This window comes from Mesoplodon densirostris, chromosome 1, assembly GCF_025265405.1.
Source record: "Mesoplodon densirostris isolate mMesDen1 chromosome 1, mMesDen1 primary haplotype, whole genome shotgun sequence".
Taxonomy (NCBI): domain Eukaryota; kingdom Metazoa; phylum Chordata; class Mammalia; order Artiodactyla; family Ziphiidae; genus Mesoplodon; species Mesoplodon densirostris.
Genome location: NC_082661.1, coordinates 110636975 through 110662215, shown reverse-complemented (window position 1 = coordinate 110662215; position 25241 = coordinate 110636975). Strand labels below are relative to the sequence as shown.

General features: G+C 39.4%; 1 protein-coding gene across 3 annotated transcripts in view; it reads right to left on the bottom strand.

The window, feature by feature from the left end:
- Window positions 1-358: 358 nt before the first annotated feature.
- Window positions 359-25241, bottom strand: part of TSNAX (translin associated factor X) — a 34836-nt gene continuing 9953 nt past the window's right edge. For 2 of the 3 annotated variants that reach the window (XM_060107787.1, XM_060107809.1), the window contains exons 5-6: window positions 6553-6680; window positions 359-2071 (exon numbers count right to left, since the gene is read on the bottom strand). In XM_060107787.1, the coding sequence (XP_059963770.1) occupies window positions 1691-2071; window positions 6553-6680 (509 nt within the window). In that variant the 3' untranslated portion in view covers window positions 359-1690. The remainder of the gene's footprint in view (window positions 2072-6552; window positions 6681-25241) is intronic. The other variant, XM_060107799.1, reaches the window with a different exon arrangement.

The following is a 25241-nucleotide window of genomic DNA, read 5'->3' as shown; positions in this document are numbered from 1 at the left end:
GGACCCATTTTAAGAAATCATAAATCTCCACATTAAGCAAGTCTATATCAAGTTTCCTGTTTAGGCTAAAAAGTCTGTAACAGTTTGATTAAGTATTTCTCAATTGATCAAAAAAAAAAAGCTTAACTTTTGTATTTTAATATTTTATTCAAAGAGTTCAGTTTTAAACATCTGTAAGACATTCATCAATCCATTATTACTTTACTTTTAACATTATAAATTTAACTTCAAGTGGCAGAGGAAACAAAAATATGTAATAAAACTATATTTCAGCTGTATATCTTCGAGTAGGGAAACCGAAAAAACTTACTACCACCAAAACAAAGAAACAAAGAAACAAAGAAACAAACCTAATCTATTAGGCATGTATATATTTTATTTTCCTTTAGGTGATCATTTTTGGAAAATTACCCTTTCCAAGAATAAGCCCTTGCAAACAGAGCTGCTAATCTTTCCAAAAATAAAATCCAGTATCTAGGTTATCAAAACTCACAAAACCAAATGGAAATGTCTAGTTGTCAGCCAACAGTGCCATGCTCAAGTCAGTTTCACACCACAGTGAATGGTATAACTATTTTCAGTAGGCAAATTCCTAATACAACTAATTCCTAATATTCCTAAAATAACTAATTTCAATATGCAAATTCCAATTCTAAATATTAATAGTGAGACTACTTCTACTACTAAGGGATACTACTTGCTATTCCCAACTGTGTTGACAACTGTCTTATTGCTGAATTGTACGTGATGAATCTTCTTTGGCAACTTTTCATACTATGCATTAACACAACTGGACAACTATAAAGATTTGGATTAACTTAATACTTCAGAATTTTCAAAACTTCATTATAATTATTTAGATGTAATTTCTGATAGATGTTAGAATAGGAAAGTCTCCAAACATGCCTAATGAAATATAATGACAACAACAACAAAAACTGCTAAATAATCACTACCTTTTCAGTTGTATGTGCAAGTATATAATTCAACTCAAACATCAGTGAAAATATTACAGTGTTAGTGCCAATTCTCTATCAGACTTTCTGTGATAAAGGACAAAAATTAAATGTAGAAACTAACATCTGGGTACCTGTCAATTTTTCTGGAAGGCTGTTTCATATGGATTCAAAATGACCTAAAATTAGCCAGAATATAACATGAATTCTCACTACAATATCTCATAAAGTATACTGGTAATGTGATTTTAAATTCTTGGTCTATGGATTAAGCCTATTTTGGAGGCTTGGCACAATATTATCCAGAAATTTAAACAGGAAGCTCAAGTCCAGATGTATAACTAAATATATATTTTTAAAAATCACCAACTTAAACTATAAATGTCTTCCACTAAATATTACCACTCCAAAATTCACACACACTAAATTAAAACAGGTACGGCAGAAAGTGCACTCTGAAGCATGTTCACATTTACAAAGATAAATGATGAGGTTTAGCCAGCAAAAAGTCAAACAGGCACATAAGCAAACATTTGTATGCAAATTTTCACGAGTAAGATATAAGAAATGATTCGTTTCGGTAATTTTATGTACAGCTTGTATACAATTTAAAACAAGTACAACTGAAAACATCTCTAAAGCCACAATAAAGTCAAATGATATACTAAATAACAGTCTTACAAATTGGTCTCTCTTAGGAGTTCTTAAGAGAAAGAAAACTGAGTAATGTTACTCTAAGAAATGCCCTCTTCTTGATCAATCATTTCTGTTTTAACTGAAAAGACATCTGCCAGCATATGTTTTGGAATTTCTGAACCTCTGACTTTCAAGGCATAACAAGCATTCTCCACTTTGGCCAGACTTTGTTTCAAAGTATACAGCTTCTTAGAAACCTCATAAGGTCCAGTATTGCCAATGAATGAAAACCCATCATAAACCTGACGTAAAAACTGGCTCACTTCAAAGGGGGTGTCAATGTCCCCATTCCCGACACTGTTAATACACATTCGCATCAACTCCCCAGTTAAATCAGCCACTCCCAGAAGGTAATCAACAGGCGTGATTTTCAGTCTCCAGGTACCGCATTGCTTATTATCCTGTGCATCAGAAGAGGGCTGGTTAAAAAAAAAAAAAAAGAACACACACACAAAGAAAATACACTGTGAAAAAGAGTGACTATGCATGTATCTCATATAGGAACAAAATCAACAGCAGGTCAATCATACTAATCTTCTCTAAATAAAATGATCCGTTTTGTTAAACGACCATTCGAGACGTTACAAGACGAATTCATGCCCTCAGTAGGGAGCTGAACTTATGACTTCAAGATAATTTTGACATCTAATATTGTATCATCATAAAATCAACCATTTCCAACTTCACTTGACATACAAGATAAAATCAAAACATTCTTAAACAAGGCCTATTGACTTTACTGCAAGACAATGACTTACTTATTTAAATGACAAATCATAAAGCCCTCCAGGTTCAGGATCCAGTCATGTTTTCCTCAATCACTTAGTCCCTTTCTGGCCTCTCTTCTGTCCCCCCTCGGCACTAGCCATCAGGATTTATTACTCTCTCACTACATCCGCCTCGGTTCCTTTAGGCTCCTATTTTTCTACTGCACCTGCCCAGCAAAAACACAACCCTAAATCAGTATTAAAAATCTACTCTTTTTTTTTTTTTTTTTTGTTACATGGGCCTCTCACTGTTGTGGCCTCTCCCCTTGCGGAGCACAGGCTCTGGACGCACAGGCTCAGCGGCCATGGCTCATGGACCCAGCCGCTCCGCGGCATGTGGGATCTTCCCGGACCAGGGCACGAACTCGTGTCCCCTGCATCGGCAGGCGGACTCTCAACCACTGCGCCACCAGGGAAGCCCTAAAAATCTACTCTTGATAGTGCTTTATTCAAGTGGCTGAGTACCACTGGGCTAAAAAATAACACTCACAACTGTAGAGCGCTTGTACCACTACAAATTACTCACCAGTCCTTTTGCTTATTTCTTAGATGGTTGTCTCCAGTCTCTTCAAACACTACGCCAAACCTTCACCACTCTCCTCCTCAGCCCTTACTCAATCCCAAACCTCTTCACTCTCAGGAAACAATCTTGCCTACTTTCACTGGCCTGGTTATCTGCCAGACCACCTGGCACAAGCTCTCTCAATTACCTTATCCTTAAAAAACAAACAAAAAAACTTATTTATGTCCACATCCATCTTTACCTTCTATCCTCCAGTCTCAGATGATGAGTTGTCCCTCCTCTTGTTTGAGGTTAACTCTTCCAAATGACCTTGACCCATCTCCTCCCACCTCTTCCAGGACCTTGCTTCATAAGGTGTATGCCCTTGGGCAAGTTATTTCATCTAAACCTCAGTTTCCTCATCTGTAAAATGGGATAACAGTACCTACCTCAGAGGTTTATTTTAAGGATGAGATAACATTTACCAAGTTCTTGGCATAATGCCCAACACAAAGTAAATACTCAATAAATGTTAGCTGCTATCACCATTACCATCACCATGTCAGTCTCCTCTCTCCACATCAATTTCTCTCTCTATTGGATTCTGTCTAAAAGAGGCAATGTCTAAATTGTTATTAAAAGTCTGTATGACACTTAGCTAGGTGGGGTGCAATTATATTGGAGGACATTTTAGGCAGAGGGAACTGCAAAGGCGTGCAGGTGGGAATCGAGCTGTATGTTTAAGGAACTAGTGAGGTTTTGGTTTTTTTTGTTTGTTTGTTTGTTTGTTTTTTGCGGTACGCGGGCCTCTCACTGTTGTGGCCTCTCCCGTTGCGGCGCACAGGCTCCGGACGCGCAGGCTCAGCGGCCATGGCTCACGGGCCCAGCCGCTCCGCGGCACGTGGGATCTTCCCAGACCGGGGCACGAACCCGTGTCCCCTGCACCGGCAGGCGGACTCTCAACGGTATTTCTTTTGAGTAAAATTTAAAGTAAGAAGTAGTACAGGATGAGTCTAGAAAGATAGAGCGAGGGGACAAAGTCACATTAAGAAATTAGAACTTTACCTATAGGTAACAGAGTCGTTGAGAATTAAGCAAGGAAATGACAGAGTCAAATTTAGGTTTTATTAAGATGACTCTGGTTGCTCTGTATCCAGCACATGAATCCTAGCAATGTTGGACTCTTCAGAGACCATCTGTTCCACCCTTCTCAATGTAGAGTATAAGAATGAGGTCCAAGAAACACTGTAGGCAATATAACTAGTTAATGGTAGAACTGGGTAAGTATACAAAGTCAGCTTCCCAATTATCCTGACATAATTCCCAATTATCCTGACCTGCTATGTGCTGTTTCTATTAACTGTTAAGAGAACTGGCATCTTTTTGGAAAGGACAGACTGTGGGTGGTGAGGGTAGAGGAGGTGGGGAGGCGGCCGGCATTTTCATAAAGTCGTTTATAAAAGTAACTTTTGCTTAAGAAAACATTAATGTTCTTTGTTTCTCTCATTAGACAGAAGGAGTTCCCTGATTATAAACTAAGAAGTTGATTTTGAAGAAAAAACTGTGTTAAAAAACGAACAAATTTCAACTAATTGTCAAGGAAATAAATTCTGCTTTACCGATAATACATATTAGAAACTAGGGAAAAGAAAATTACTTAAAAAACAGTTTTTCAGGCTTCCCTGGTGGCGCAGTGGTTGAGAGTCCGCCTGCTGATGCAGGGGACACGGGTTCGTGCCCCGGTCCGGGAGGATCCCACGTGCCGCAGAGCGGCTGGGCCTGTGAGCCATGGCTGCTGAGCCTGCGCGTCTGGAGCCTGTGCTCTGCAAGGGGAGAGGCCACAACGGTGAGAGGCCCGTGTACCGCAAAAAAAAAAAAAAAAAAAAAAAAAAAAAAGGCAGTTTTTCAAGATGGACCTGAAGTCTTTAGGGGTAAAACATCGTGACATCCATAACTTTAAGTAGTTTAGCAAAAAACATTTAGATGAAGCAAATATGGCAAAATGTTAACTACTGAATCCAGGTAGTGGGTATATGGATGTTCATGTGCTACTATTCTCTCCACTTTTTTGTGTATTTGAAATTTTTCATAATAAAAAGTTAAAAAAAATTAAATGGTTTTGATACTACTCTCAATAGGCATGTCAGAGCAAAATACCTTCCCCCCTACTGAATTCCCAGAATTTTCAGCACCAAGAACAATCTTTAGCACTAAAAGGAAAAATTATTTATGAATGTGTTCTTCACATTTTGAGAACTATATGTATATGAATAGTATGACACCTTAATCTTACAATAATTTACTACCTAAATCCTCAGAATAGTGTTTTAACTCTCAGCTTTTCTTTACCTTTCTGCCTTTATATCTCCATTCTGAACTAGAGAGAACTTTGAAAGGGAGGCATGGTAATTTGCCTGATATATTTAAGAAGCAGGGTCAAACAGGCATACCTTACTTCTTTCCGTAATTCAATCTTTACTAAATAAATAAAAGATATGAAGGAATTTTACTTCTCAAGATGAATTTCCTCCTTAATAAACTTCACATGATTTTTAAAACTGAGACAATACATGGTTTACTTGATAGTAAGTTATATCTGTCATGCCAAATTAAGTCTCACTTTTCAAAATTAACGTTTCATTAACATTCAAGAAAAGACGATTTCCATAGCTTCTTCCACTTTCTGCCTGCCTATCCTAACTCTGATTTTTTAAAAAATAATAATGAAAGAAAAACTGATGAAAAATAAAGAAAGGAAAAAAACTGTTTAATTGTATCTTTATGTGTACTGGTATCTCAGGAGGTTACCAAATATTCAAAATTTTACCTCATGGCCTGAACACTGTATCTTGAAACCCAGGGGGAAAAAATAGTATTTATTTAAAAGCTGAACTGCCAAAATTTCTCTTTTCTTAATTTAGAGAAGCTATGTAATATTTCAGATAAAAGAATTATGAACTCAGTAATGAACATCTCTCACTATGTAATAACAACTTGATACTGACACTGATAATGACAAGTAACTATGGAGCACTTATGTGGCATGCGCTGTATGCTACCTAATTTAAAACCTTTAAATCAAATCCTTTAAAACACTCCTTTGAGGTAGATACCTAGCACAGGGGTCCCTGGGGCACATGGTGAGAAACACTGGCAGAGTGGACAAGGACACTCATGACTCTGGACTCAAGACACCTGGTTTCAAAGTTACCTGTCACGCTTACTAGTTGACTGGGTTTTGGTAAGTTACTTAAACTCCCTAAAGGCCTTTTTTGAAAAATGAGGGTAATAATTCTTACCGCATAAGGTTAAAAAAAGGATTAAATGAGATAGTGCTTATAAAGGGCACATAGTAAAATACACAGTAAAACCAAAAGTGGACTTACGTAATTACTCAATAATGCTTTATGTAAAGAGTAATGTCTCCCCCCAACATACCCATGGTTGTTTGAGCCACTAACTAAAATATTTAAAAAGAGCATTTCCCTAGTTGGGAATCTATGAAATCACACTGTAGAAAGAACCTTCCCATCTCGATATTCTTAGCATCATAAGCCAATAAACCGCCTACAATCATTATACTGTTATATAAATTACGTAATAAATGTGCAATATGATTTTAAATTCTTACAGTCTTATTTTCTTTCCCATTGTCTTCTGTGGAAAAAATCAATTGTTTATTAATTTCATCCATACTGATAAGTGATCGTGTTTTGATGAAGTGTTGAAAAGAGACAGCCTCCACATATTCCTGCAGTCCTGAAAAACCAACCAAGAAATTACTAAGGAACAACCACTGAATTAATAAGAATGTCATAATAAAGAACTTCAAACTAATCATCACCTAGCTCAACAAAAGCTTAACGGGTGCCTCCTATGAATATTAGCCCTAGATTCGGGTCTTAGAAAGAACACAAGGGACCACCTGGGGATAGATGGTGGGGACTACACTGAACGCGCAAACATTTCTGTGGCTGAACTTTAGACAGCTCAAGTACAAAGGTGTTCAATTTCTTCTTCGTGCTTCATGAGCCCATTTGTCTTAAAAATCTACTCTTTCCGACAGAGAAATGGCAAAGATTTTCAGAGAAATATTTTTTGAAGAATTTAAGAAAGGGCTATTACAAAAATTCTGATAGGCTTTAAAAGAAACTATACAGATTATTTTTTGCTCCCTTCAGCAGCAAAACAGACAATGATTCAATCAAATGAGACATAAAATTAAAGATCATTTGGCTCTTTCCTAAAATTTTAATAGGTAAAAAAATACAGTAAATAATGCAGACTAAAGTGTCAAAATTCAGAATACTGTTTTCCTCATACTTCAAAATCAATCTTTTCTGCTTCAGTAGTTTACGTTTAAAAAAAAAAAAAAAAAGCTAATGAGTAATACCAGATGTACCAGATGTAAATTCTACAGAGTCCTCACTGAATTAAAAATACATCTCGGTAAAGGTCGAAAATAGTACTATAAATACTTTTTCAAGTGTTTCAAAACAACCAAACTCTATCGTCACAATTTTCAGCATTACTTTATTATGTCTTAATCTATAAGGTAATACTTACAGGGAAAAAGTATTTCGTAAAATGATTATCATTACTGTCAGGTTAAGAAACTCAGTCTTCTTTTTAAAGGCGTTATTGTAAAAACAGGAAGAGGGGAACAAATTCAGAAAGAAAACTCAGAACTTGGTAGGGTCATCGGTATTCAAGTTCTCTCTCTAACACTTCTCCTGACAGTCCTGCATTCACAGAGCCTCCCAGCAGCTGACACTAAAAATCAGGCCTGGCAGCAACAGTGTTGAGAAGGCTGACCACTGTGGTATTGTCACAAATGCCACACTAGGGTCAAAGACACAAAAGGAAATGCATGACCTGGTTTTTATAGCAATAAGAGGAAACAACTAAATGAAAATACCCTGACTCATTCTGAGCAGCAAATGATGCTAAAGTAAGGTTAGAAAATAAGTGTCTCCTGCTGACAGAGTAAGACATGATAGGACACTTTGTTTAATAAACCGTAACATGCTGAGAAATGAAACAATAAAGTTGAGTTTAACAAAACAGATAACATCCCTTAACATTTACAATTAAATTTTTGTAAAATTTTAGTTTTATGAATAGGTTCATAAAACCCAGTTCCCCTCCCTAACAACTATCTGTATTTCTCATTTCCTTCCAGAAATACTTCAGGCATACAAAAGCAAACAGCAACTCTTAAGAACCACTCATCACCTCTCTAAATATGCTCTAACGTGATTGGCTCTTACGAATGAGAGCTAAAGACGAAGAAGTGCAGAAAGATTTATGGACAAGGATATCCATCATCACCATCACTACAGCAACAAAAACTGAAAAAACGTAAAAGATCAATAATAGAAGTGCCACTCGTCAACTTACTGTCCCCAGCTCCATTAGTGCAGATAATGGAGGTGGACCCTAACATGCTTCTCTTTTGCCAGCTGGCACATTAGTGAGCTTTGCTGGTAGAGGGCCCTGGGAGGACAGCAAAGGAGGGAAAGCTCTCTTCCGGGTTCTGGTGTGCCCGTCTTCGGCAGCCTTCTAAGCGTGGGGAAGCTGCAGCTCCAGGTGGGCAGCAGCACGAGGCCTCTCTTTGGGGGCAGATTCCCTTTGTGACCCAGAGAGCATCTCCCAGGGAGCCACCTCCCTAGGCAAGGAGTCTCCCGGCCTGGCACCTCCCCACAGACAGCTTCCCAGGGATGCCATCAGCACGGCATCTCAGCCATCCAATGGCCCACGACTTCAGCGGGGGATGGAAGGGGGACCCCTCGAGATGTGTTCCTCCCTTGGGTGCTCTGCCTATGCCCTGGGGCAGTGGATGCCTCCTGTCTGATACTCCTGTACTCTTCAGAGTTCATGTTTCCTCTTATAAGGCAGTCCCCTACACCGTTAATTCGTTACATTAAACTTTCCCTGTTCAAATTACTATGCAGGACACTGATGAACACAACAGGGACTTAGGCAAATAAAAAATGGTACTGTATCTCCTTCACCCCTATTACCATGGACGAGGTGTTCCACCTTTTGAGGCCAGCCACCAAGCCTAGCCTCAGAATCAAGATACACTCCCAGCAGGAACCTTAATGTGGGTTCTCCCTTCCACGTGCGAGGTTTTCCACCTGATGTCCTCTACTGGATGCTATCAGCGTCGACACTCTCAGATCTCTTCCATCCACTGGCCCTACCTTCCTCACAACTACTGCCCCAGCTCTCTCCTCTCCTTCAGTTAAATTTCAGTAAGCTCACCTCACACTTCTCAGCCTACTTCCTTCTAGCTTAAGTGCATCTCTACACCAAAACAGCTTTCATTTAAAGTTATCATAGTTGATGAGTCTAATGGACATTTTTTCAGTCTTAACCGTAGCAGCGTTCAGCATTTTGACCACTTTTTCCCTTCTTTAAACAAGCTCCCCTTTGGTTCCTTCGATGGCATCATCTCCTAGTTCCCCTTTTTTCTAACTCTCTGGCCATGTCTTCTTAGTCTCTGCCTCAATTAATCCTAGGCTCTCAAATTTACCTATACTTGGCTTCAATCCCTCAACTTTACATCTCTGGCTTCGAGTCACATGTATCCAAATGCGTATTTGACAACCCCATCAGAGGGACCTCAAAATCAACATGTCCAACAATGCGTTCACAATCTTCCTTCCAAGCCTAGTCCTCTTCGTTTTGCCAATTCTAAGAGCCTCCTGCCTGCCCTTCATTCCATCGTTTTCCCTCTTCTTATCCATTCTCACACCACAGACTGTTTGCCTTTTTAATAACTATGACCACATCACTCCCCGGCTTAAAGCCCAAATAGCCTTCCATGGCTCTCAGAATACGGAGCAAAATCACTAACATGGTTTATAAACACCTGCTTAATTTCACCCTCCACCAACCATCATCAGCCTCAACTCACGCTATGGTCAAGTTATAACTCACGTAGTTATACATTTCAAAGATGGGTATGTAAACCCATATAAATATCCTTTAAATTAGCAACAGTACAAGGCTTGTACATACTCTATAATATGAATTTTCCTACAGTTAATATAAAACACTACTTTTTCAATATTTCTAGGCATAATCCTGCCCCCAAATTCCTGTAGTTGGCTTACACTTCACAGCCACGTTGAGCAAAAATAGTAGTGTTTTAAATGCTGGAATCAAATACAAGTATCAAGGTTCTTGTCATACATGTGGTAATTGATGGGGGAGAGAGCATAAAAACTAAGATTCTATCAGTTGAAGGTGGTGCACACAAGCTTTCCCAGGGCTTCATGGTGAGGCTCGATGATTTCCTCACGTGAACACTAATTATCAAGATTAATGGGTATAAGCCAGTGTACCCATCGATGGAGGATGGCCATATGTATATATCTATAATCTCAAGCTCATTTGACAGACAAGGTGCAAATTCCAGTGTGTCAAGGCAGAAGAAATCAGTCAGAAGTGGGGGTATCACTTAAACTGAACCCGTCTCTCATCTATTCTCTCATGGTAACACTATGTGTGACGGTCCATTTGGCTAGCTATGGTGCCCAGCTGTTCTGTCAAACACCTGTCTAAATGTGGCTGTGAAAGTACTTTCTAGATGTGATTAACACAAATCAATGGAATCAGAGTAAAGCAGATGACCCTCCATAATGGGGTGGGGTGGGGAGAGACACTCATCCCATCAACTGAAGGCCTTAAGAACAAAGAATGAGGGCCTCCCTGGTGGCGCAGTGGTTGAGAGTCCGCCTGCCGATGCAGGGGATACGGGTTCGTGCCCCGATCTGGGAGGATCCCATATGCCGCGGAGCGGCTGGGCCCGTGAGCCATGGCCGCTGGGCCTGCGCATCCGGAGCCTGTGCTCCTCAACGGGAGAGGCCACAACAGTGAGAGGCCCGCATACCGCAAAAAGAAAAAAAAAAAAAAAAAAAAAAAAACAAAGAATGAGGCTTCCCAACCAAGCAACTGGTTGGGAAATCTGCCACAAAGACACCCTGCCTGAGTCTCCAGCCTGCAGACTTCAGACTCAAGACTGCAACATCAACTCTTCCATGAACTTCCAGCCTGCTGGCCTGCCCTACACATTTCATACTTGCTAGCTCCCAAATCATGTGAGCCAATTCCTTCAAATAAGTTACTATCTACCTATCCCACTCCCTCCCCCACCCCCATGGCTCCTGTTGGTTCGGCTTCTCTGGAGAACCCTGACTTCAAACAGTGGAACGGCATGTCTGGTGAGACAGAGTGCTCACGTAACTTAAGGGCGCGTACAACGCACACACCTGTCTCCTCTCCTTGACTCTCTGTGCTCTCCCTTTTTCATTCCACACCCACAATGCTCCTTCTCTGATTTCAAGGGGTTTCGTTTGCTGGCCCTCAGCCTTCCCTCAATGCCCTCCTCCCTCTTTCATCCGTTTAATTACTACTAATCCTTTCAAATTCCATCAAACAGAACCTTTGAAGAAACTGTCTGACACCACCCCATTCTAAGTCAAGCCCTTATTATGTTTTCCTAGTACCATGTGCCTTTACTTTGTGGCACTAATCAAAGTTGTATTTATTTATTTTAAATACATCTTTATTGGAGTATAATTGCTTCACAATACTGTGTTAGTTTCTGCTGTACAACAAAGTGAATCAGCCATATGCATACATATATCCCCATATCCCCTCCCTCTTGTGTCTCCCTCCCACCCTTCCTATCCCACCCCTCTAGGTGGTCACAAAGCACCAAGCTGATCTCCCTGTGCTATGCAGCTGCTTCCCACTAGCTATCTATTTCACATTTGGTAGTGTATATATGTCCATGCCACTCTCTCACTTCGTCCCAGCTTACCCTTCCCTCTCCCCATATCCTCAAGTACATTCTCTATGTCTACATCTTTACTCCTGCCCTGCCACTAGGTTTATCAGTACCAGTTTTTTTTTTTAGATTCCATATATATGCGTTAGCATATGGTATTTGTTTTTCTGACTTACTTCACTCTGTATGACAGACTCTAGGTCCACCCACCTCACTACAAATAACTCAATTTCATTTCTTTTTATGGCCGAGTAATATTCCATTGTATATATGTGTCACATCTTCTTTATCCATTCATCTGTCGATGGACAATTAGGTCAAAGTTGCATTTAAATAATGTAAAATTCCAGGACTTCCCCGGTGGTCCAGTGGTTAAGACTCTGCGCTCCCAATGCAGGGGGCCCGGGTTCAGGGAACTGGATCCCATATGCTGAAACTAAGAGCCCATGTGCCGAAACTAAGACCCAGTGCGGCTGAAATAAATAAATAAAATAAAATAAAAATTTTTAAAGTATTAAAAAATTAACGTCGAATTCCTTATCTACCATCCATTTCTATCCCTTGCTAGGGAACTACCTTGTTCACTGCTTATCCCTTGTGCCTAATGTAACAGGCACAAACACATAATTAAATAAGGCAGATCCATTTTTGAAAAACTATTTAGTAATTTTAAATTGTTTCATAGGGACATTTAATAAATAGGAAAATGACCATTTTGGAAAAAAACCAAAATACAATAAAGAAATAAGTAAAAATTAAAACATAATATATACACTATGATTATAAATAAAGACAGTAGGAAACAGGAAAAACTTGCAACTTAAAACAACATCAAAAGGATTCTTATCACCTCAGCTCTCTAAGCAAGCTGGTTTAAACCATTCTCATGGGAGTACTGTTATACTGTGCTATTCTGCTTACAGGAGATCACTGGGGAAAAATTATGTCTAAGAATTTGATTCCGTTCAAGGAAAGACTTAAATTCCAGGACGTATCTATCCCACAATGCTTAAGAAAAGTATCCCAGAGTAGATGTACCTTTGCTTAACAGAGTCCTTTAAGGAGTGTTTGACGTGCAAGGGGAGAAATGGGGTTCAGCTTAGGGCAGGGACAACAGAGTTGAAATGCCCTGCATAATTAAAAAGAAGTAATTTCAAGTTTCAAAGTACAGCAATGGAAGAGAAAGAATTTTTAAAAAGAAAACAAGCAGTGAAAAAGCAAGATAGTATTTTTAATACTATTCCTGATTCTGAATGAACTATATTTAACAAAGATGCTAACTACAGGAGAACATATTGGTAAAACATCACTTCTTTGTGAATGGAAAAAGATATCTGGCTGAATTCATTAGTTGTAGAATTGTTTTATCCACATGAGCCAATTCAAAACATGGAAATTATTTTAATGATTATATTTTAAAAAATGATTTGTAGTTAATAAAATCAACTAAGTACAACCAACTTCCAGGACTGTGCCTCAACTATAAAACAAAAGTACTAGACACCATGATCTCCATGGTACTTTTCAGATTTAGATTGGTATGAACTATTCTTCCTACTGAAATGGCAAAAAAAATCCATCTTAGTGAAACTAAATTATACGGCAAACAGGAATGCCATTTGCTTCTGCAACAAAGCACTCCTGAATGATGCTGCTAAAATGTTTGCAGTCTCATGAATAAATGCACATGAAAAAATATTAAATTCACCAAATAGGGTAAAGAACATAAAATTTACCATTTTAGCCATTTTTTAAGTGTATAGATGTGTCGCATTAGGTTCATTGACACTGTTGTGCAACCAAAACCACCATCTATCTCCAGAACTCTTTTTATCTTACAAAACTGAATCTCGGGAGTTCCCTGGCGGTCCAGTGGTTAGGACTCCATGCTTTCACTGCTGAGGGCGCGGGTTCGATCCCTGGTCAGGGAACTAAGATCCCACGAGCCGCGTGGTGTGGCCCCAGAAGACACAGACAGACAAAAACAAAACTGAATCTCTATTCCCATTAAAAAATTTCTCATTCCCTCCCCCTCGGCCTCTAACGGCCAGCATTCTACTTTGTCTCTATGGATTCAACCCCTCTGGGTACCATATTCCATATAAATGGAATCATATGGTATTTGTCCCTTTGTGACTGGCTTAGTTCACTGAGCATTTATCCATGTTGCAGCATGTGTCAGAATTCCCTTCCTTTATAAGGCTGAATAATACTCCACTGCATGAATAGACCACACTGGGTTTATCCATTCACCTGCTGATGGACACTTGGGTTGCTTCTACTTTCTGGGTATGGTGACTAATGCTGCTATGAAGATGGGTGTGCAAATATCTGCTCGAGTCCCTGCTTTCAATTCTTTTGGGTATATACTCAGCAGCCTCCAACAAGATTTCTTAAAATATATAAATAAAATATTGGTAGTACCTAAGTCTTGACTTAGGTACTACCAATTATATGTAAGACAATGTATCTGGTACTTTATATCCATCTTTTTAAACCTCATTATAACCTTATGTAGCCAGGGTTATACTACCCTTCCTTTATGGATGAACAAATTGGGGTTCTAAGAAATTCAGAAATTCACCCAGGTCACATAAGGAGTGGTGAAAAAACATTTATATAATTCAAAAGCTCAAGCTCTTCCCACCTTGCCTGCTTCTTCACATTCAACTCTATATAAAACATATTCACTTTTTCTCACTTTTTTCCCCACTAAATCCCTAGGTCAGCTTTTCTCCATGCTTCGTTCACCTTATTCTCTAGTCTCTGATACTGTATTCTTTCATGATTCTGTGCTAGTCTGTGCCTATGTTGTCCTCTCTCAACTCTTCTTCTACCTGTAAACAAAAGTTTAAACGTTTTGAGACACTCCCATCAAGGCAGCACTCATTTCTTCAAACCTACTACGTAAAGCTTATACTACAATTAAATGCTTCAGTAACCTCTGTATTATAAAAGCTGTGTGATCACCAATGTTGCACCCTGGAACTGTGAAGGCAAGAATCATCCTTTTGTTACAACTTTGCTCCTTCCTCCATTCCCAAAGACAGCACTTCATGTATAGAAGAGATTCAAATGCTTAGTAAATTGCTTATAGTAATCTCTCCCTGTTCCTCCTCATTAGCTTTATGAAACTCTAAGTGCTTTGCCAAAAACATTCTAAAATTTGGTATTCAAATGTTCAGAGCTATCTAATTGTCCTTTATTTATAGTACTTTGGATTTAAGTCCACTAAGAAAGGCATATTTTTACAAGATTAGAGTTCAAACTGATGAAGTTCAGAATCAGAGGTCTTATGGTTATCTGATTTATTTTTTATAGGGGAAAAAAAGAAGGTGTGGAACAAGAGCCCTCAAAATTCATCTGTTTGTATCAATCTCTATTAAGCTGGGTGGCTGTCAAATATTACGTTTTCAAGTATATCTAAAGTCATTATTTAAGTTTTCCTTGGGATGTGTTTGATTAAGTTACCCCAGACGTGAGGGCACCATTTCTACTCCATAGAAATTAGGTTTCAGTATATACCATAGAGAAAGCTCAACGACATCTGGCCCCAAACACCGAAAGCATTTTTGGTCACATCTAGGTAAAAGGATGTTTAAACAAGTTATGTTTCAACTTGATGAAAAGGACATCCGCTATTTTCAGTGAATAATCCCCAAGGTGAAAATTTTCAATCTACTGCCATATTCCATCAAACAATGGCTTCCCCTTCTGCTTCTGCTTCTGCTTGGATGAAATCCAATTAGAGTTATTTACAAAATCAGCTGCCAGTAAGAGAGAAGTTTGTAGGTTGGTTTTATGTAATGTGTTATTTTTCTCCTTCTTCTCCTATTAGAACATATACAAGGAAACCCCATTAAAGGCTTCTGATTATTTTTACTTATTTTTATAATATTTAAGCAGTATATATCCCATCCAAAACTCCATAGAAAACCATACAGAGGTTTCATCATAAATTTGATCTATAAGTCTCAACTTTCTTCCCAGGCTTCTAGTGTTTCAGAATACTACCTGACATTTGACCCAGCAATTCCACTCCTAGGTATATACCCAAGAGAACTGAACTGAAAGCGTATGTTCACACACAGACTTGTACGAATGTTCACAGCAGTGTTATTTTTAGCCAAGTAGAAACAACCTAAATGTCCATCAACTGACGAATGCATAAACAAAATGGTACGTATGTACAATAAAACATTATTCAGCCATAAAAAGGAGTAAAGTGCTGATAGATGCTATGACACAGATTAACCTTGAAACATTATGCTAAGTGAAAGAATCCAGTCACAATAGGCCGCACACTGCACGCTCCTGTTTCTATAACAGGCAAATCCATGGAGACAGAAAGCAGCTTAGTAGCTGCCTTGGGGTGGGGGAAGGGAGCTGGGGAGTGACTGCTAATGGGTAAGGGGTTTCTGGTTGGGGTGATGAAAATATTCTGGAATTATCCATGATGACAGCAGTACAACCTTGTGGTTATATCAGAAACCACAGAACTGTACAATTTAAAAGGGTTAATTTTATGACATGTAAATTATATCTCAATTTTTAAAACTGCATTTAGAACTATTCGTATGAATACCACCTGAATTTTTGCAGAAGTGAGCTTTACCACATCACTGAAATGTAAAAGTATAATCATGTCTAGGTTTGATTCACAGCCCACTCTGCTAAAAAATGTACCCTCAAACACATAACTCGTACATAGAAAATAAGTGTGTGCAATTATACTACCAATAGTAAAACAAATGCAATTCCACTACTTTGAATTTTGTCTAATTTGGACTTTGTCTGAGCAAGGCTTTTACTTTAGCACCAAAGAGTTTATGTTGGGCAAATCAGTATTCCTGAGTTTTTTTTCTTTTTTTTTTTTTTTGCGGTATGCGGGCCTCTCACTGTTGTGGCCTCTCCCGTTGCGGAGCACAGGCTCCGGACGCGCAGGCTCAGCGGCCATGGCTCACGGGTCCAGCCGCTCCGCGGCATATGGGATCCTCCCAGACCGGGGCACGAACCCGTATCCCCTGCATCGGCAGGCGGACTCTTAACCACTGCGCCACCAGGGAGGCCCCGTTTCCTGAGTTTTTATCTAACATGAAAACAAATTTTAGAATTTAGCATAGTCTTACAGATTAATTCTGCTAAATTCCAGAGGGAGGAGAACAAACTTCTGTTAACAGTTACATCCCAGACTAAGAAATGCTTTCCACGAACGTACTCCATTTAATTTTCAAAGCAGTCCACGAGGCAGCTGTTACTGTTTCCGCGTTACAGGTTGAGAAAGCTGAAACTGAAAGAGGCCGCACGTTCCAAGGTTACAGATCTAAGGAACATCACAGCAAACACAGAAGCCCAGGTCTGTATGGCAGCAAAGTCTCTTCTGCTTCACCTCACTGAGTAAATTTTATCTGTTAAAAGCAAACCTGAATGAGTAGAAAACTTAATAGCCATCTGGGGATCTTCTAAGTCCCCCCGAGCTGACTCTGGGATCTTGGGAAGAGGATCACACTCTCTTCCCACCTCAGTGGCTACAGAGTCATCCCGGAAACAATTCTGGTCAGCACTCTCAACTCCCCTGTCCCTTGGAGTGATACTTAAAGTATTTTAACAGGAATATAAATTATTACATAAATCAACATGAATCTAGCATTTTAAATATATTCTTCTGTTCCCTTATGATATCAAACTACATTTATTATGAAACCTGCTTCCCAAGTGATTTAAGATACAGCATAAATTATCCATCAAATCATTCTGATAATTCTCAAATCATTTCTTGATTTTTAGATGTCGTTGGAAGTATCTTCCGTTTGATTTGTCTTTCCCCAGCTAAACGATGCCCCTGACTGAGCCATGATTTGATACTGGGAACATCATCAAACTTCCCATGACTTCTTCCATTAAAATGACAGTCACTAGGGGACTGAGGATCCTGCCACGGGGATTCCCAGGCCTGCCTCCATTTCAGCTTCCAACTTTCCCCACCGTTCAACAAATCTCTGTTCTGTTCTCATCATCCTCTCTCCTCTAACCACTGGGGGATAAAGAGAGTAGAAAGAGAAGAGAAAAGGAGGTTCGTGATGTCACTTGTCGGGCGTCTGTGCTGTCCTTTGGTCGTTCAGTAAGACCCAGGGCAGAGTGCCCTCCCCAGACCTCTTCCCTACATGCAGAGACAGTCGCTACGCTCTCCTCCGAAGGGAGTGTCTCAAACAAAGCAGAGCTCCCTGAACCCACATCAGAGCCTGTTAACTGCAACCTGAGGGAATGTGCTCGCCTGAAAGACTTGTTTATATCCCTGGTCCCAGGAGACCTCCCAAATACTGTTTGCTTCTCCCCACAGGGCACTTATTTGGGGGCACAGCTCAGCCGCACCACACAAACCCACCCCACTCCACTCCCGGACTTGACTTAAAGCAACTTCCCAGGATGGACCTAGAGTCTGTCATACAGAGTGAAGTAAGTCAGAAAGAAAAAACAAATACCGCATGCTAACACATATATATGGAATCTAAGAAAAAAAAAAAAAAAAGACCATGAAGAACCTAGGGGAAGACAGGAATAAAGACACAGACCTACTAGAGAATGGACTAGAGGACACGGGGAGGGGGAAGGGTAAGCTGGGACAAAGTGAGAGAGTGGCATGGACATATATACGCTACCAAATGTAAGACAGATAGCTAGTGAGAAGCAGCCGCATAGCACAGGGACATCAGCTTGGTGCTTTGTGACCACCTAGAGGGGTGGGATAGGGAGGGTGGGAGGGAGACGCAAGAGGGAAGAGATATGGGGATCTATGTGTATGTATAACTGATTCACTTTGTTATAAAGCAGAAACTAACACACCATTGTAAAGCAATTATACTCCAATAAAGACGTTAAAAAAAAAAAAAAAGCAACTCCCCAGTCTCCCCACCCAAAATAATGTGTTATCTGCAGCCTGTCCCCTAGCTGCAGTGCACAAACCAAAAAGTATCCGTCATGGGCAGAATTATGCCCTCCGAAAAGCCGTATGTTGAAGCCCTAACCCCTAGTACCTCAGAATGGGACTATATTTGGAGACAGGGCCTCTAAAGGTGAGTAAGTTAAAACAAGAACGTTAGGGTGGGCCTTAATCCAACCTGACTGGTGTCCGGATAAGAAGAGAACAGGACACTCCCGACACCAGGGATGCACAGAGGAAAGACCACGTGAGGACACTGAGGGCGGCCACCTTTAAGCCAGAGAGAGAGGGCTCAGAAAAAACCAGCCCTGCTGACACCTTGATCTTGGACCTCAAGCCTCCAGAACTGCGAGAAAATAAACTTCTGTTGCTTAAGCCACCCAGTCTGTGGCAGTCCCAGCAAACTAATATAGCATCTTGGAATCACAGTGTATGTTTGGCTTTTGAGATAAGTCAGATATGCTGGAATCTGTATTATTAATTAATTTGACTAATCAGAGTTAATAACATACTACTTATCAACAGACACAAAAGTATGTTTTTATTACACAAAAGTATGTTTTAACAGCCAAAATGGTCATAATAGTGTGTCAAGCTGAATTATCTTGCCCGACTTCTCCCACTGTTATCGTGCTACAACTAACTAGCAAAATCCTAGCCAGGAATGAATCTAACTTCCTACCTCATTCATTCCTATCACATTTATCGATCAGGTAAACTTTACAAAATCACTAGTAATAACTATTAAATGTTGCTGCTTAAGTTCCCACCCCCATTCCCTTGGAGTCATTCTTGTATCTCCAGGCCCCCATCAATTCCAAACTACGGTTCCACCTCCGGCCCATTCTCAGCACATGACTGGAAGAGAGAGGTTTCTGAGCAAGAACATCCTCCCCTGCCGGCCTCTACACCCCTCCCAAAATGCCCATCTCAAAAGAGGTGGCCTTCATGTCATACAAGGCTTGTCAATTTACCTATGCTACAGAACCCACCCTCTCTTGATTCCTCAGGGATCCTAGTCCATCAAAAATTCCATTCTGGGGGAAGGGTAAACTGTGACAAAGCAAGAGAGAGGCATGGACATATACACACTACCAAACGTAAGGTAGATAGCTAGTGGGAAGCAGCTGCATAGCACAGGGAGATCAGCTCGGTGCTTTGTGACCGCCTGGAGGGGTGGGATAGGGAGGGTGGGAGGGAGGGAGACGCAAGAGGGAAGGGATATGGGAACAGATGTATATGTATAACTGATTCACTTTGTTATAAAGCAGAAACTAATAAAAAAAAATATCCCATTCTATTCCCTTTGGTTTAGGTCCGGAGGACCCAGTCTTTGGCTTTCTTCTCACTCTACACTCTGTCCAGACCATTTTATCCATGTCTATAAATTCAACTATAGCTTATAAGCTGAAGCCTTCATGGATATAACTGTACCCTTAGTTCTCAAAACCAATATATTCAATTGCCTATTAGGAAGCTGCTTGGATGCCACATCAATCACATCCAAAACCCATTCTGTATTCCATTTCTTCACTTAACAAATAACATCTGCATTCAACCAGTTGGCCAAGCCAGTAAGTTTATTAAGTTACCGCACTTCAATTTCCTCATTTGTAAAGTACAAACATCTACCTACATTGTAGGATTTATATAAAATAATATGTCAGTGTCTGGTACAAGGGCCCTCTGTAACTACTGAATTAAACTGAGGTATTATTAAAATAAGAATGACGGGCATTAATTTTTGTTCGATAATATTTAAAACTTTTTTAAAGAAAACAACGGTGTTTTGGATCTTTTATGTCTTCTTCCCAATGTATTAGCTCACAATTAAAAGAGGCCATTATTCTTCCAAAATGTTACCTTAGCTCAACATGCACTATGATACTAAGAAGTAACAGTAAATTATTTTAAGGGACACTATTGCTGGAATAAGGACCTGTTTGACTTGGTGCTTATGTCCAAACTGAGTAGGAAGCTCTCTCGTCCATGATCCCCACGTAGCCCCACCATCCTCATCAACTGACAGAACTCAGCTCAAGAGTAACTTTCTGAAACAAGATTTTAGAAAAGCAGTAAGAATGTTCAGAGATAAAAAGAAACTGGGTTGAAAGACCTTCATACACTTGGACAGTCTAAGTAGTGCACACCCAACATTTATCCAAAAAGAATGTTCACAAACTGAGTCTTTGTGACCCACAAAACGCCTGTGAGAGAAGTTTTCTCATGGTCACAGGATTCACCACAGAAGTTTGTAGTATGATATAAACACTTAATAAGTTGTGATTAAAAGTCATAAGAAATGTTTACTGAATCATCTCACGTTTAAATGCAACTTTAAGCTATATCTATTTTAATTACCTATGTAATTAAAATACTTTATTTTAAAATATTTTATTAAATAAATTTAATACAATTTATTAATATTTTATTTAAGTATTTTATTTTACCTATGTAAAACAAAAGGAAGTGAGAGTCTTTAACCAGATATAGGATCTGAGATCTTCAAGTAAAAGCCTCTGGCTTTGTAGAAAACAATTACAGTATGAAGTACCAAATACTAGCTAGCAGAGAGGCGATGGTCTAGCAGAAAGTTAATCACAGCAGGTAAAACAAGTCAGATTCCAATTCCAATACCATCTCTAAGGTCATTTACAAAATGAGGTGGTGGAACAAGATGTGCTCCAACCACTCTTTCAGTTTTAAAATTATTTTCGGGCTTCCCTGGTGGCGCAGTGGTTGAGGGTCCGCCTGCCGATGCAGGGGACACGGGTTCGTGCCCCGGTCCGGGAAGATCCCACATGTCACGGAGCGGCTGGGCCCGTGAGCCATGGCCACTGAGCCTGCGCGTCCAGAGCCTGTGCTCCGCAGCGGAAAAGGCCGCAACAGTGAGAGGCCCTCGTACCGCAAAAAAAAAAACATTCAGAAAAAAATTTAAATCCATCAACATGCATATGCCTGGATTTCCCATTACACCAAATGGACACCAAACTACTGTAGTGGGCAGAGAAAAATTAACTATTCATCAAACATATTTCATTGACTTTGGCACAGAGTCCATATTCCCCATTCTCCCTTGAAATCAGGTGTGGACATGTGACTGGCCAATAACATGTAGACAGAAGTGGTCGATGCCACTTGGAGGGCTGGCTTATAAAAACCTCAGGCATGACCCTGCACTCCTCTTTTCCACAACCTGCCAGTTGTATGCTGATGTCCTGACTGATCTTGGAATACTGATAGTAGCAGAGCCCCAAGATCCTGGGTCTCTGAATGACTAAGTGCGAAGAGCACACTCAAGACACCATCGCAAAGCCGGGACTTTAAATGAGAAAGAAACGATTTCTATTTTGTTAAGCCACCAAAATGTCACAGGTTTATGCATTTGTTTCAGTACTTAAGCTTTACCTGAACTAACATCTCTGCTGACGACTTAATCTCGCTTACAAACAGAAAAATTCAGTGTTTACCTATATCTCTCCCTTCACTAAATTCTTCCATTATTTATTCCAAAGGCTTACAGATCTTCATGTCCTAGTTCATTTTTTCAGTGAGCTTTCTCAATTTTGCTACTATGCTGAAATGATATCAAATTTCTCTGTACTGAAATAATGAGCTTTAGAACGCCCCTAAATATTAACATTGATCCTATTTCTGCACTTATGTCTAAGTAACAGCCCCTGGAAACATGTTTCCTTTTGGAAGCAACAAAAAATAGTCAAACAAAAATTTGCAAAAGCAAACCATCAAATAAAAGATTTGATTGAACAAAAAAAGTCCTTTTAAAATACTTCTGCTCTTCATCCTGTCAACATTTATCAAACATCTATTAAGTGTCTGGGATACATCAGTTAATAGTAAAAAACTTTTGTAGAGACTTGTCGAGTCCACATTCTAGTAGAGGAGAGCGAAATAATAAAGAAAAAACATAATAAATACGGAGATTACAGAGTAAGTCAAAACTTGTTAAGTGCTATGGAAAAAAAAGAGCAACACAAGAGCTATAATGTGTGCTGGAGTTTTAAGAAAAACCTTCATATTTAAGCAAAGAGAAATTTAAGCAAGATAAAGCCTTTACTCGGGGTTAGGTTCTGAAGTCTACAGGTAAATTAAATCCATATAATAAGAAAATAATGGTACCACTTACTAGCTTATGACCCTGGACAAGTTGCTTAACTCCTGTGAGTCTCAATTTCCCCACTTATGAAGTGGGAAAAATAATATTTATGACAGGGATATTGCAAAGGTTATCTAAATATAAATATTTAATATATAAAGAACAATGGCTTTAAAAAAAATATCTGTAACTGGCCTAAAACACTCACTTAACCTACCATTCACATTCTCGGATGAGAGAATTAAAATATTAGTTAGGGTCTGAACTGAGTTTTGTGCACCAGAATGTCTCAAAATTAAATGACAATTTTTAGTATTATCACAGTGATATAAACTAAATCAAAAAAAAGAAGAAATATTTTTTTCTTTGAGATGGAGGACAATTTCCCCCAACTGTTAATTTTTCAACAAGAAAAACAAAAACAAAAACAAAAACGTGACAGGGCATGAGAAAAAGTTTTAAGTGACTTATTTCAAGTAACTAATTATCTGTCATTTGTTTAACCATCCCTTGGGACAATCTGTAACCCACTCTGATAAGAAATGTGTAGAAAACAGACCTAACTTTTTGTTGTTGTTCAATTATTAGTAGGACACTCAATGTTTGAGCTCACACAAGTATCCCTTAGGGACATGCTCTGCGTGCCATTAGCACAATTCTTAATGAGGAAAAGCACAGAACTCCTTTAGTTCAATGCCAGAATTGTTTTATCTTCAAGTCAAAAGAACAACTATTTGGAGTAACACCAAAACAAGCATTTAACAATTACAAGCAGCAAGCTATTCATAAGCATCACATTGTTAATGCTACTCTAATTATAAATAACCTTATTTTATCAAATAAAATATCTGTCAGCAAATTTTTAAGTCCCAGACACCCCTTTATTTGACTGCTTTATTCCTTAACTTTAAGAAAAAAAAATCTTTATTGTTTCAATTTAAAGAACCTCACTTTATTTTAAAGACTTCCTACAGAAAAGTGAGACAGAGAATCCTTAAATTTTTAATTCATGGGTAGGTAATCTCAAAGAAAACTTACACATCATAAACAAAGGGCTTAAACAGAATATGGTGCTTACAATAATCCTCAGTGATAGTGAACTGGGAATATCTGAAGAAAGACTGCTCCCATTTTACTAATGTCCTATCTAAACTTTTTCCAAGAAAGTAGTGTTTCCTTCCTGATTTAAGAAACACTCTACTGACTCAATGAAATGTCCCCTTTGCCTTTTTTTCTCCATTTCTGTTTTGTTCTAAAAGCCAAGTACGACTTCCTAGGTTTTTTTTAGTGTCATTATCCATATGGTCCTTGCTCTTATTTAAAGCCTTTCCTTATACTTTACTCATTGACCCATGAAGGACCTACAAAATAAATTACTGGGCCAAATAAAGCAAATCTACAGTGTCCCTAGATTAACTGTGCTTTTTGAACTTCACATAAATGGAATTATACACTTATATACTCTTTTGTGTCTGCTTATTTTGCCCAACAGAATGTGAAATTCATATTTGCTGTCGCATACGGTTATCATTTTTTACTGCTATGTAGTACTACACTGTACAACTACACCACAATGTACCCATTTTCCTGTTGACAGACATGTGGGTCATCTTTTAGTTTTAGGATATTATGATTACAGCTGTTATGAGGTTTCTTGCACATGTCTTTTGGTGACATAAGCCTCACTCCTCTTGGGTATATACCCAGAAGTAATCATATAGTAGACACGTTCCCAGCTAGATACTGCCGCCAAAGTTTTTTTAAATGGTACAGGCAGTATTTATGATTTAGTCCTGCTGGTGAGTGAATGGTATCTCACTGTGGTTTCACTTTACATTACTCTAGTGAATAATGATGCTGAGCACCGTTTAGTGAATATTCACAGTCATCTGAATATTCACATTTTTAAGGCCCCTATTCACCTTTTTTGGTCCTTTGTTTTTTATAATAAATTTATTTATTTTGGGCTGCATTGGGTCTTCATTGCTGCACGTGGGCTTTCTCTAGTTGTGGCGAGTGGGAGCTACTCTTTGTTGCAGTGCATGGGCTTCTCACTGCGGTGGCTTCTCTTGTTGCAGAGCACGGGCTCTAGGCACATGGGCTTCAGTAGTTGTTGATCCGATTTTCCTTTAGCAGTTAATGCTTTTTTGTGTCATTAAAAAAAAGAATCTTGGGCTTCCCTGGTGGCGCAGTGGTTGAGATATGGCCTACCAATGCAGGGGATGCGGGTTCGTGCCCCAGTCCGGGAAGATCCCACATGCCGCGGAGCGGCTGGGCCCGTGAGCCATGGCTGCTGAGCCTGCGCGTCCGGAGCCTGTGCTTTGCAACGGGAGAGGCCACAGCAGTGAGAGGCCCGCGTACCGCAAAAAAAAAAAAAAAAAAAATCTTTCCTACCACAAGGTCACGAAGATACTCTCGTATGTTTTCTTCTAGAGGCTTGTTCCAGCTTTCACTTCACCCTTC